Here is a 12,641-nt window from a genome sequence, read left to right as displayed (position 1 = left end):
CCCTGTTTTAAGGTGTCCAAGTATGGTGTTTGTCAAATTTTAAAATGTCCAAGAGCTCCTTTTTGAAGCAAATGTGGAGATGGTGGAACTGTGAGATTCATGTCAAGCCCTGAGCAGGGAGCAAGTCAAATATTGAACTTTGGAACCATCATTGTGTCCATCATTTCAAGCCACCGTTGAAGTGATTGATTCAATATGATTCACTGCAGGGTCAATAAATTAAGAAAGATTGTTTGCACCAGTAGTGGATGGCATGGTGGGGTGAAGGTGCTTGCCTGAACACCTCGCTCGGCTGCTTACCAGCAGGGAGAGAGGGAAAGGTGAGGCAGTGGGGAAGGCAGTGCAGTGTCAATGCACTGGCAGAAGCAATGCATTGGCTCAGCTGCTGCGTTTGCACTGCGCTGACTTTGCTGCCACCTCGCCCCCCTCCTCCCAGTAAGAAGCAATGACCTGCTTTCTGGGAGGTTGGGTAAGTGCCTTTGCCCAAACAATCTGTCCACTACTGTTTAGCACTTTATGAAATGTATTACTGAATGCTTATCATCATGGCACTGTTTGACAGACAGCATTTAATATATTATACATTAACTTTGGGTCTTCTGTTATGCATTTTGGTGGCTACATTTTTACTAGCAAGTAATAAGGTGTGTTTTAATTTCTCTCCCAGTTCCAATGGTTTCTTCCCCCATGGATTTACAAGTTTATAGATTCTGGAGTGGGACATAAATCTGACGATAGAGAGATAGATAATGTCCTTGGTTTCCTGTTTTTAAACTTTATTCACAGAATGGTTCTTAATTTAAAAAACTGCTACTGTTCTCCATTATTTAATGTACAATCCAGATCACTGGCATTTTCATGATTTTTGACCTCACATATACATTTTCTTCATTGGGACTCAATTACCAGCTTTCACTATTTCCCCATTTCTCATAGTTCTGAACACAGGAAAAAGTAGACATAGCATTTGAAAGTACAATGTTTGTACCACCACAGTTTCCTCATTAGGAAAGAGGAAACTTCTTAATTTGTGGAAGTTGTGGAGTACTCTTTCCACAGAGGTGAGTTTTAAATATTGTGCTTTTAATTGTTGCAGCCCACCCTGGGACCTTCAAAGATAGAATGATCTTTTAAAAGCATATGCAAAACCACAAACCACAAAAATAAGAGGTAGATTATATGCAAAACCTGAGAAGGAAACTACAAAAAGTGTGGAAATCTCTCAGCAATTGTCATTTTTGAGCCTGTCCATCTTACAATCTTGCACACCTTGGAGTGCCTGTGCCTATTCCAAGTAATCACAAAGTGGCTCTAACACAGGGATAGGCAGCCTACAGCCTAATCAGGCCTGACAGGCCTTGGAGGTTGGCCCACTAGGCCACTGTGGGCAGACCATGCCCACCTTTCCAACGCTTGACATCATATAAGACGTCAAGTGCAGGAAACCTGTAGCTAAAATGAAGCTGGAGCTAAAATGAAGAAGATTTGGCTTCCGATTCTTCCTTTGAATGCAAAGGACCTTCCTCTGCAGGCAAGACTTGAGCAGCACCTGAAGAGAGAAAAAATGTTCCTTTGGGTCATCTGATGTCATCCTGACATAAGGTGATTGACAGGCGGACAGCCCTACCCACTTGCCAAAATAGTCTATGTGGTGCTCAGGATCCAGCTAGATCGCTTGATTTTGCTCATTATCCCTGCCTGCTCTAACAAGAGAAAATGCTTGTGCATACACTACATCATATGGCACAACACTCTTCCTTTGAGTTTTTATTTTCAGCTACTTTCTCACCTGCAACAAAGCCTAAGGCTGTATGCTAATGATTATTTGCTTGAAACAATTGGAGTGATTTTCCTCTTCTAGCAAGCCTCAATTCACCATTAGTAAACTGATAGCTGCATATAGTTAATGGAGTAGTGGGAAAGTATGGTAGCAGTAGCAGTGGCTCGATACGAAATGCCCAGATTGCAAGCAGTTTGTCATTCAGCCTTCTTAGGGACACACCAGCTTTCTAGTAATGGACATAAGAGGCCTTCTCTAGCAGCTCTATGGGAAAGTACCTTGGTTTTAAGTTAACAAAATCAGTTTGGATGGGTTGAAAATCTTAAGTATTTGAGAGAGCATCATCTAGCGGCCTTCATATGTGAGAGAAAACGCCAATCATTAAGCCCATTTCATAGGTGTCAAGCAGACTCATTTACCAGAACAACTGGGCAGATGTGCGAAGGCAATAAGATGTGGTCCTTGAGCTGCCCACCATCACACTCAGGCTTCACATGAGAGGCACATTTGTTGTGAAGCTGCAAGAGGAGAAAACACAGCACAAAGATTCTCTTTAAATATATCCATAAAAAGGAAGGCTGTTACAAGTAATGGCAAGGTGGTTTCTCTAACTGGCATTAATAAACAACATAAATAAATGTTACCTGGCTAATTTTACATTACATGTAGGAAATGTCAGAAGACAAGAGGGGACTATTATCATACATAGTGGGAATGCAAATTTGGGGGGGGGGGGGGAGAAAAGAAGAAGAATTGGGGCATCCTAGAATTCACTGGCTCAATTATGGTAACATTATGGTAAAAGATGAATGAATATAAAAACTAGCCTCATATGTGGTCCCTGTGGATGGGGGACTGCTGATTTGGGAACTCCAAGATCAAATGTAGCTTATCCTGAACTGGGGAAATATGTCAGGGTGAGTGGAATAAACCAACTTATAGATAGTGGAATGACTTCTATATGTGCCAGATGATCCCAGGCTCATCGTACCAAATCAAGCAAGTAACAAAGCTCAGTCACATTCTGTGGCTTCTCAACAATATTCAGTGTCGTGACCGTTTTCACAATCAGGAGAAAAACCGAGGAACAGATTTCTTATTTATTCACAGGCATGCCGTGATTATTGCCAATATAGAAGAAACATGGCCTGCTGATGTAGGAGGTGACTTGCCTTGAACAGCTTAGCGTTCTTTAAAAAAACACACCACCACACTTGCTTCACGTACTCACTGTGATTTGGCACCATACACAATGTAGTCCGGTAATGCCCTGGTAGCTCTTGATGCTTTTATGACAACGATCGCATTTGGCTGGGGAGTTCCCCTCAATCCATGTGTGCTGCATGACCTAGAAATGCATGAGACAAGGTGATCCATGCTGGAAAAGAAATTCAGGCACTAAATATGAGGCAACAAAGGAGAAGAAATGCTCCTGAATAAGCGTCAGAATCATTGTTCCTTCAAATGTTTCAGGATATGCTTTTGAAGCATGGGATAAAGAAAGAAATGGGAAAGTGGTTTTTTTTTGGGGGGGGGGAGTCTGTGATCCAACTATCGTGGTGTCTCATGAGCCTTCGGCTAAACTCACTGTATTATAAGGCAGGCTACTCACAATCTTAAATGCCATTGGTATAGAACATTAGATGGATATTTTAGCCATAATACCACAATGAACTGCTCACATGGGCATGCACAATCCAAAAATCATTGACTGTCTCCATTGCTTCTCGGAGTTCTTTTCCAGTCTTGCAGCCTCTGTTTCTGCTTTGTCATGACCTCGCAGCTATGTTTTAGTACAGCTTCTGGTATCAGCTGCAACTCTGGCCAATGTTTTCTGATGTGCTGCTCTCTCTCCGACTACAAACCCAGCTAGAGTTTCAGCACAATTTCCTTATACAGGGCTGATGACCATCCTAGGGGCAGATGCTTTCATTCAGAGTTTGGGGAACCTGGAGCTGCTGGGCTCTAAGAATGTAGGACTCTGCTGCCAGAAACGGGTCTCAATGTTTTGTGGTTGAGCGTTTGCTTGCCTAACCTCCTCTGGAGAAGTAGCCATATTCCCCAGAAGGCAGATTCCTCCCTTTTCAGTTTGATACTTATGAACTATTCCAGCAGTATGGCAATTTGGTGAAGTGTGGTAGCCTATAAAATACGGGTCCTTCTTGGCACAATAGCAGGGCTCTTATGACTGTGTGGACAGCATGATCTGCATTGCAGACAGCCTGCCTTAGATGGAAGGTCATCAATAAGTGAACACATGCACTAGGCATTCATGAATGCCCTACTCACAGTTGTATTTCTCTTTGATTTCACGTAAGTGCTGATGCAGGGGGCAATCTCTTTGGACACGCATCTTTCATGGACTGTGTATTTACAAACTGTAGGGAAAAAGAAAAAGAGAGAAGCTCTAAGTTCACCCTATATTCAAGGCAAGCAGTTTCTAGCTATTTCATTAAACATACAAGACGTAACCGGCTGGACTTTTGAATAAACAAGGTATACTATTCATTGTATCAGATTGTAAATTTCAACGGAAGTCTCATAAAGTTCAACAAAAAAGCAGAAGACCCAGTGGATCAGTTCATTTTCTAGTCAGTTCATTCATAAGGTCCATATATGTATAAGTGTCTATTCCACCTGTCTGTTCATCAGTAGTACAGGCTCTAGGTAATGCAAATAAATACAATATTGTAATCTCACACATTTTACTTCATTCTACTGATGAAGCCTAGGATGGTGAAACAAGGCCAATATTCTGGAAATCCTTGTCTTAGAATCTGTGAAAGGATTCTGTGGAACTGTAACAACCCTTCATGTGAATTATTGGACTCTATGAACAGACAGGTGGAGTAGACTGCTCCACCACGCATCCAGACAACCGAAAGGCATTATCAGAGATCAAGGTCTCATTCCAGCCAGGCAAAAGTATTTGGGGTGCAAAGCAGTGAGGAGTGTGGCCCAGGGAGACTTCTGAGGGCCAGATAGAAAGACATAGAGGCCCACAATTGCCCCCTCCTTGTGCCTGAGGTTCCCCACAGAATGTTGATGACCATTTGCAGTGCATAGTAGCAGCTGTAGGACTGGGAGGATATTGGGGCACACAGACTTTGTTGCCATTGCCTAGATCCCTTTGGATCCTAGGAAAGGGTACGAATTTTATTCAGCAAGTAGAGGTGAGGCCTGGCTTATGGTTCATCCGTTCCACCACATTTGAGAGTTGCGCATCTAGAAAGATCCCCAAACATTCCCAGAATAAGGAACCCACTAGAAGTAAATATGGAATCCCTGCTTGCTGTGTGTCAAAATTAAAAAGGAACAAATAAACCAGGAAATCTTTCTCCTCATCTGTCTTGGGGATTCTGGCACTGTTGGCTCCACTTCGTTCGCATGCAGGTCAACAAAGAGGGGTGAATCTCACATGAGCATTGTACAAGCAGCCTATCTGGGCACTTACAGGAGCAGCACAGGCCTTGCTTCCTGACGCCCAGCAGCATAGTGCGACAAAAGTTGCAGTAGGCAGGCTTCTTGAAGTGCTTCAGCCTCCACGCATGCTGTCCATCATCCTTTACATTCTACAGGGAGGGGAAAAAGCCCATTGAGATGGAGTGGAAGATACAGAGGAGAGATGGTGTCTCTTGCAGCACCTTTTCCAGGATAACCTTCTCAACTCAGGATGACCAGAAATGCAATGTAAACTACCTGCAAACTGATTGTCTGAACTGGTCCATTTACAGCCTCCACAGCCTACTAACATTTTTGAGGATGCCAGTTAGAAAATGTAAAAGTATAACTTAGTTACGATGTAGACAGATCTTCATAAAGCCCGTAATAATAATAAAATAAGCTGCCATGACATAGAAGAGATGTTATTTAGACTGCAATGTATATGTTTTCTTTTTCTTTTTACAAGTCTCACTTAGAAATGCTAATTATTAAGTGGTATACAAGTGCCCTAAATAAATAGATGCCATTACCTGGGAGTAAATCCCACTGAACTAAATGGGACTGACTTCTGAATAGACATGTATAGCTTTGCGTTGCCAATGACTGTGGACTATCAAGCCAAATTAGAGGATTATGCATTTTTTAAAATTTGCACTGCTTACACCATTGTAAGCCTACTATTTCCAAGCAACTATGAAATCCAAAGAAACAAATTATATAAAGTATATTAACATACAAGAGAAAGATTTATGGTGTATCCTTATCTATACTATTTGTTTAATGTGGTATAACTATTTAAAAAGGAAACAGAAAGTCTGTAAAGGTGCTAGCTTGAAGGCAGTATCTATCAAAATTATTTCTATACTATTCTATATTATTTCTATACTATTTCTATACTATGATCATTGTAACACACAAATTAGTTTGTTTTTGTTTTTGTTTTTTTGCTCTATTGTGTTTTCTAGCCAGGCAAGTTTCACCAGTTTCCAAGGGACATTGAAGAGATTGCAAGAATAAATGGGCAATAAAAGCTCGATCGTAGTTATTTAAAATGGTATTATTTGAAGAAGAAAGGTTCGATGGAGAGTAACGGTCAAGGTCAAGGGACCCCTGGCCATTAGGTCCAGTTGCGGACAACTCTGGGGTTGTGGCGCTCATCTCGCTTTATTGGCCGAGGGAGCCGGCATACAGCTTCCAGGTCATGTGGCCAGCATGACTAAGCCACTTCTGGCAAACCAGAGCAGCGCACGGAAATGCTGTTTACCTTCCTGCCGGAGCGGTACCTATTTATCTACTTGCACTGGCATGCTTTTGAACTGCTAGGTTGTCAGGAGCAGGGACCAAAAAATGGGAGCTCATCCCATCGCAGGGATTCGAACCGCCGACCTTCTGATTGGCAAGCCCTAGGCTCAGTGGTTTAACCTACAGCGCCACCCGCATCCATGGAGAGTACGGTGAGTCAAATATGACAGCATAAATGCAAACAGAACAAAGGCACCTAGGCGTCCTTTGTTACAGGCATGAATGTTAGGTAACCTCAAATACTCTCTTCTGATTGGTGGTGGTGGTAACTGGTACCTCCATTTGGCACATAAGAACATGAGTGGAAGCTTCTAAGCACCAAACCAAATAACTCTCTCACCTCCTACTCATAGAAGCTATTCCTTTGTGCACATAAGAAGAATGTGTGAAAATGGATTCCTCCAAGTGCTTTTTTCCAGAGTCACACATGCCTATGTATGCCACATCAATACTTGCAAAATACTGCTCTGCTTAGCAGCTTAAAAAAAATCAAAATACATAGCTGGCTTTAGTAGCCCCCTTACAGAGTGAGAGACACTCAAGCATCCTCCCATTGTGGAATGTCTTTATAAACATCTAGTTCTTGTCATGGCACAGGGATCTCTACCCCCAAATTGAGAAAAACTCACACAAATACCCAATATGCATCACAAGAGCTTCATGAGCGTGGCCATCAAGGGCCCATTGTACAATCTGCAGATTCTTCTTCTTTTTAAAAATGCATTTCAACCAAACCATTCGCTATACAAAGGCATATGATGGGCAGTACTCTGTAAGGACAGGCAAAGCAATGCCTACTAATTGGGGCTGATGGGAGCCAGCCAGGAAATGTTAGGACTGGATGAAATCCGCTGATGTCATGGTCCAGGAGACAAATGAATGAGAGACTGTGAATGGTCAACTAGTTCCAGGAGTTCCTAGACTCAAGGACTTAAGAGATCCCTGTGGCCAGGTAGGATAGGTCATCTGCCACCAAATGTGGTCTTGGGTGGCTAAATTGGGATTCTCGGGTTGCAGGATTAGAGAGTTGAGGCAGAGTAAGAACTTCCTGAGGTTGGGGGTTCCAGGCAGCGCTTCCTTCAGGATCTGAAATTGGTTATCTATGTTTCTGAATGATCGGGGGGGGGGGGGGTGTCAGGCTTTGAAGTGGCAGAATATGAAATTAAACAAAACAAAAAGAGGTTCACAACCCAAAACTACTTGATTGCATCTAACTTCTATCTTTATTAAAGTAAGCTACATTTACCTCCTTTTTATATTTGTTATAATTCTTGTTATAATTCTGTTAATTATGCTAACAAATTTATTGAATGCCAGCAGCAGTTCATTAATTTTCCTTGTATAAAACAGATGTTATTTGAGAATCTGACTTTTGACATTCTGCTGCCCTCGTGTGGTTTAACTTTTGAAAGTAGCTGTATTAAAAAACAAAAACCTTTCTTCTTTTCCTTTGCTATCATTGACTTTATTCTGTGCTCTTTTTAAAGTTCTGGTTATCTCAAAAGGGCTTGTGCAAAAGATACTCCTTGAGAACTGCGCCTGTAAGCTATTAGGACCTGTGTTTGTTGACCTTGACAACACAAATGATTTACCATATTTATCGCTCTATAAGGCACACCAGACCATAAGACACACCTAGTTTTTGGAGGAGGAAAACAAGAAAAAAAATATTCTGAATCCAGAAGCCAGAACAGCAAGAGGGATTGCTGCGCAGCGATCCCTCTTGCTGTTCTGGCTTCAGCGAAAGCAACACAAAGCCTCTTCAGCGCACCGGAAGGAACGCTCCCGCTGCCCTGAAGAGGCTTCATGCGGCTATCGCTGAAGCCAGAACAGCAAGAGGGATCGCTGCGCAGCAATCTCTCTTGCTGTTCTGGCTTCAGCGATAGCTGCGCAGCCTGCATTCGCTCCATAAGATGCACACACATCTTCCCTTACTTTTTAGCATGGAAAAAGTGCGTCTTATAGAGCGAAAAATACGGTAAGTATCTTACCCTGAATGTAGCAGAGCTATCATCTGTGTGAATGATATTTATAGTCAAAACAACAGGGGGAGGCAAAGCATCTTGGTATGCATGAGCAATGGTATGCATTAACATTAACACATTTAGTTGCCTTGCCAAATGTGGATCCACCAAGTTGATTCCTGTTCCCAAAGAATTCCTGTTCCTCAAACACACATTGATATTGAATAAGGGATCTGACTTTTTACCAGTCTTTCTATCCATCTTTTTTATCCCACCAAGAAGCTGTGGGTGATAGTCACCCAACACTCTCCCTTTACATGAACACCAAGGTTGGATCTACACTGATCTTTAAAAATGCTAAGAAAGAAACCGTTATATAGCTCTCAAAGCAATTTCCCATTGACTGCTGTACAGCGCCTCCTGGTGTCACATATTTACAACGCATTTATAACATTATAACTTATGGTTACCAGATTTTTTTCAATGAATCCAGGGACACTTTTTTTAAAAACAAAACAAAACTGAGTAGCAACAGGGAGTCAGTAGTGGGGATGGTGAGGCAAAAGACCCTGGGCCCAAGCACACATGCATACTGTATAAAGGTGCAAAGCCCTTCTTTCTCACCCTGCGAAACATAAATGCGCAGTTTTTTTTAAAAACTGGGCAATGGGGCCCCACCTGCCCGTGACTCCCAAGCCTTTCCCGATCTCCTGCCCCCTTCCCCCTGTTTTGACAGATCAGGTGAGGCTCGGGAGCCATAGGCGGCTGGCTGTTGCCCGGGAGGGGCCAGCCTGGTAGTGCAGTTGGCTCTGGCTGGCTTCAGGAGCTGCTCACTGCTATGACGCAGGAAAAATGGCGGGGCCCACGGCAGCGAGCAGCTCCTGAAGCCAGCCAGAGCCAACTGCGCTACCAGGTTGGCTCCGGGCTGCTGAGGCTGCCGCTGCCACATTTCCCGGGGACAGATTTGCAAATCTGGGGACATTCCGGGGACAGAATTTGTCCAGGGACAGAGTTGCAAATCCGGGGACTGTCCCCGGGGACATCTGGTAACCCTATTATACCTCACCTCTTATTTTCCCTGACTGGCAGCACCTCTCCATGTTTCTAAGCAAGCCTCTTTTTCTCAGCACTTGCTGCCAGAGATCCTTTTGACTGGACCAGGAGCCTTCTTCATGAAATGTGGGTGCTCCACCATTGAGCGGTGGTGCCTCCTCCCTTATACACATCAATGTTTTAAATTGGGGGTGGGGAACAATGATTCCTGAGATGTTGTTGGATTACAACATTGGTGATGGGGCTGATGGAAGCTGGAGTCCAGCAACGTGGAAGATGGAGCAAGCTTGTTTTGGGCTGCTTCAGAGGGTAGGACTCGAACAAACGGATTTAGTCTCCAACTAAACATCAGGAAGCGCTTACTGATGGGGTAGCAGCTGTTCAACAGTGGAACAGACTCCCTAGGAAGGTTGAAGACTCTCCTTCCTTGGAGGTTTTAAAGCAGAAGTTGGATGGCCATCTGTCATGGATGCTTTAGTTGAGATTCTTGCATTGCATAGATAACCCTTGGTCCTTTCTAACTCTACAATTCTATGATTCTCTGAACATCTGGAGGTTCCCCATAACTGCTTTAAATACAACCATTTGTTGAAACTGCTCACATTTTGAAGTGCCATAAGATTATTGAACCAAATATACAAGTAGAAAGAAACTGGGTGTATCACATATTTAAACCCTCACTGAAAGAGGAGAAAAATCTTGACTAGCTACTTTTTTTTTACTACTCAGTTGATCATCTTTTATAGGGACGCGGGTGGCGCTGTGGGTTAAACCACAGAGCCTAGGACTTGCTGATCAGAAGGTCAGCGGTTCGAATCCCCGCAACGGAGTGAGCTCCCGTTACTCAGTCCCTGCTCCTGCCAACCTAGCAGTTCGAAAGCATGTCAAAGTGCAAGTAGATAAATAAGTACCACTCTGGTGGGAAGGTAAACGGCGTTTCCGTGCACTGCTCTGGTTCGCCAGAAGCGGCTTAGTCATGCTGGACACATGACCCGGTAGATATACACCGGCTCCCACAGCCAATAAAGCGAGATGAGTGCCGCAACCTCAGAGTTGGCCACGACTGGACCTAATGGTCAGGGGTTCCTTTACCTTTACTGAACATCTTTTGGCTCATCTTTTCTGAGGTTAGGCCAGCTACTCACAGTTTCCATGCCCAGCAGAACGAGCAAAGGAATAGTGGTCATGCCACCCCGAATCCACTCTTCCAGCGTCACAGTTCCATCATGATCATAGTCTATTTCTTCCATCATCTCTTTCAAGATCTGTAGAAGGAGACATAATTTAATTAGAATCAACAGATCCTCTCTCAACCCATCAAACAAAAGTTATTCCATTGGTAGGATATATAGCAGATCTTCAAGGGTGCAGCAAAGAGAGCCTTAATGACTTAATACTGATCATGCTCAGCAGAGACTTGTACACAAATGAAACTCACCGGCCTCAGTTCTGTGGAGTCCCACTCAAGGTATTCTGCTACATGAACCATCTGATTGATAATACGATCTAGCTCCTGGTTTCAGAAATAAGACAAAAAGGAAGGTAAAGGGGGGGCGAATGTAGATGTGTGCATATCTTCAGCAGGACTGGATAACCTGTGGTCCTCCAGATGTTGCTTGAACTTCTAATTCCCATCAACTCCAGCCATTATGACCAATGGGCAGAGATGATGGCAGCTGCAGCCCAGCCACATCTGGAGGACCACCAGCTTCCCCACCCTGGATTTACAGTAATGTAGTCATATGCATCTGCTGACATTTCAAACCTATACCACGACACACGGAAGACATCCTGTCTTTATGATGTAGCTATGTGGGTTCGGTTTCTCATTCTGGGAAGCTTTGAGGATAATTCCACTGAAGAACTTGCTCAAGGGTAATATATAATACTACGTGTCGCACACAGAAAACTAGCAGGACTTGTATGCAATTTCTAGTAAGAAACATGGGATCTCAAGCCAATATATTGTAAAGAAAATAGGAAGTCTAGCATATCTAAGCTTCATTAAAGGCCTTAACATCCTCAAAAGCTGTATCAAAGATGTATGTGTGGCATCAGGCTTGAGTGGGTCCTGGCAGCTAAAGGTCCCCTTACATTTGCCACTGATGCCCTCCCTCCCTTGGTGCTGCCGCCACTGCCACCGACATCAATGTCTCCCTCTGTCCCACCCTTAAAAAGAGCAGTTGGGTTTCCAACAATGCCTTGGAGCAAGGCTACATCCAAAAAACTGGGAAACTGAATGGCTAAACTCAGCCATACTGCCGCCGCCACTAGATAAGCCTGCCAGGACCTATCGGCATAGGAATGGCTCATCAATTGCTTGCTGATGCCACACCTGCCCCCCCCCCCCGAGACCTACGAGCTTGACCCAGAGACCAATCAGATATCACAAATGCACATATGATCCTCTGCGCATGGGGAGGCCTCTAAACATTTAGAAAGACTTGTGTCCTCGCCTTCTTGAGAAGGGTGCTGCTTTGAAAGATGGCTTACCGAGCTGTCCAGGAGGCCATTGCCATCTGTGTCATAGAGGCGAAACATAACTGCAAGAAAACACAAATTAAGAGCAGGCGTGTGGTGTGGGCCACATATTTTGCCTTTTTTTAAAAAAAAAAGAAAGCAAGCAAATCCATAGACATGTCTGATAATGGCATGTTTAGCATCACATCTAGTTTGGCCCTGGAAGGGAGGGAGGGTGGCAAGAGAGACGAGGCTGAAAGTTCGTTGCTGGAGTTGGCTGGAAATAAAACTGCAGCCCTTGGGAGCTGTCCAAGTTGCTTTGGCCTTGGGGGGGAGTGTTCATTGGCCCCATACTCTACATGTACCTTTTTAAAGAAAGCAAATGTTATTAAACCACACTAACTTTCCAGTGCCCAAGGGATTGGCTGGGTACCTCTCTTTCAGCTACGCTCTTCCTATTGGAGTAGCGCATTCGTTGATGTTGAGAGCCCTTCACTGTTCACTTCCCGTCAGCACCTAGACAGAAACAGTTGCCCTGTGAAGTCATGCGCAAGCTTAGACAATGGCCTAGGGTTGAGTGCAGTCAGGTTTTGGTTCTGGCCTGACAAACAGAGGCCCTACTAAAAGATTTTATGACA

At 43.8% G+C, this 12,641-nt stretch overlaps 1 protein-coding gene across 1 annotated transcript in view; it reads right to left on the bottom strand.

Moving 5' to 3' along the window:
* DGKG (diacylglycerol kinase gamma) overlaps positions 1-12,641 on the bottom strand; it is a 118,505-nt gene that overhangs the window by 51,989 nt on the left and 53,875 nt on the right. The window contains 7 exon segments of the mRNA XM_083443225.1: positions 2,200-2,298; positions 3,012-3,128; positions 4,070-4,158; positions 5,235-5,352; positions 10,689-10,808; positions 10,982-11,056; positions 12,037-12,086. Coding sequence (XP_083299351.1) covers positions 2,200-2,298; positions 3,012-3,128; positions 4,070-4,158; positions 5,235-5,352; positions 10,689-10,808; positions 10,982-11,056; positions 12,037-12,086 — 668 coding nt within the window.

Source organism: Podarcis tiliguerta (genome assembly GCF_965153285.1).
Source record: "Podarcis tiliguerta genome assembly, chromosome: 5".
NCBI lineage: Eukaryota > Metazoa > Chordata > Lepidosauria > Squamata > Lacertidae > Podarcis > Podarcis tiliguerta.
Note: the sequence above shows the minus strand (reverse complement) of the source record. Positions and strands in the feature narration are given on the sequence as shown.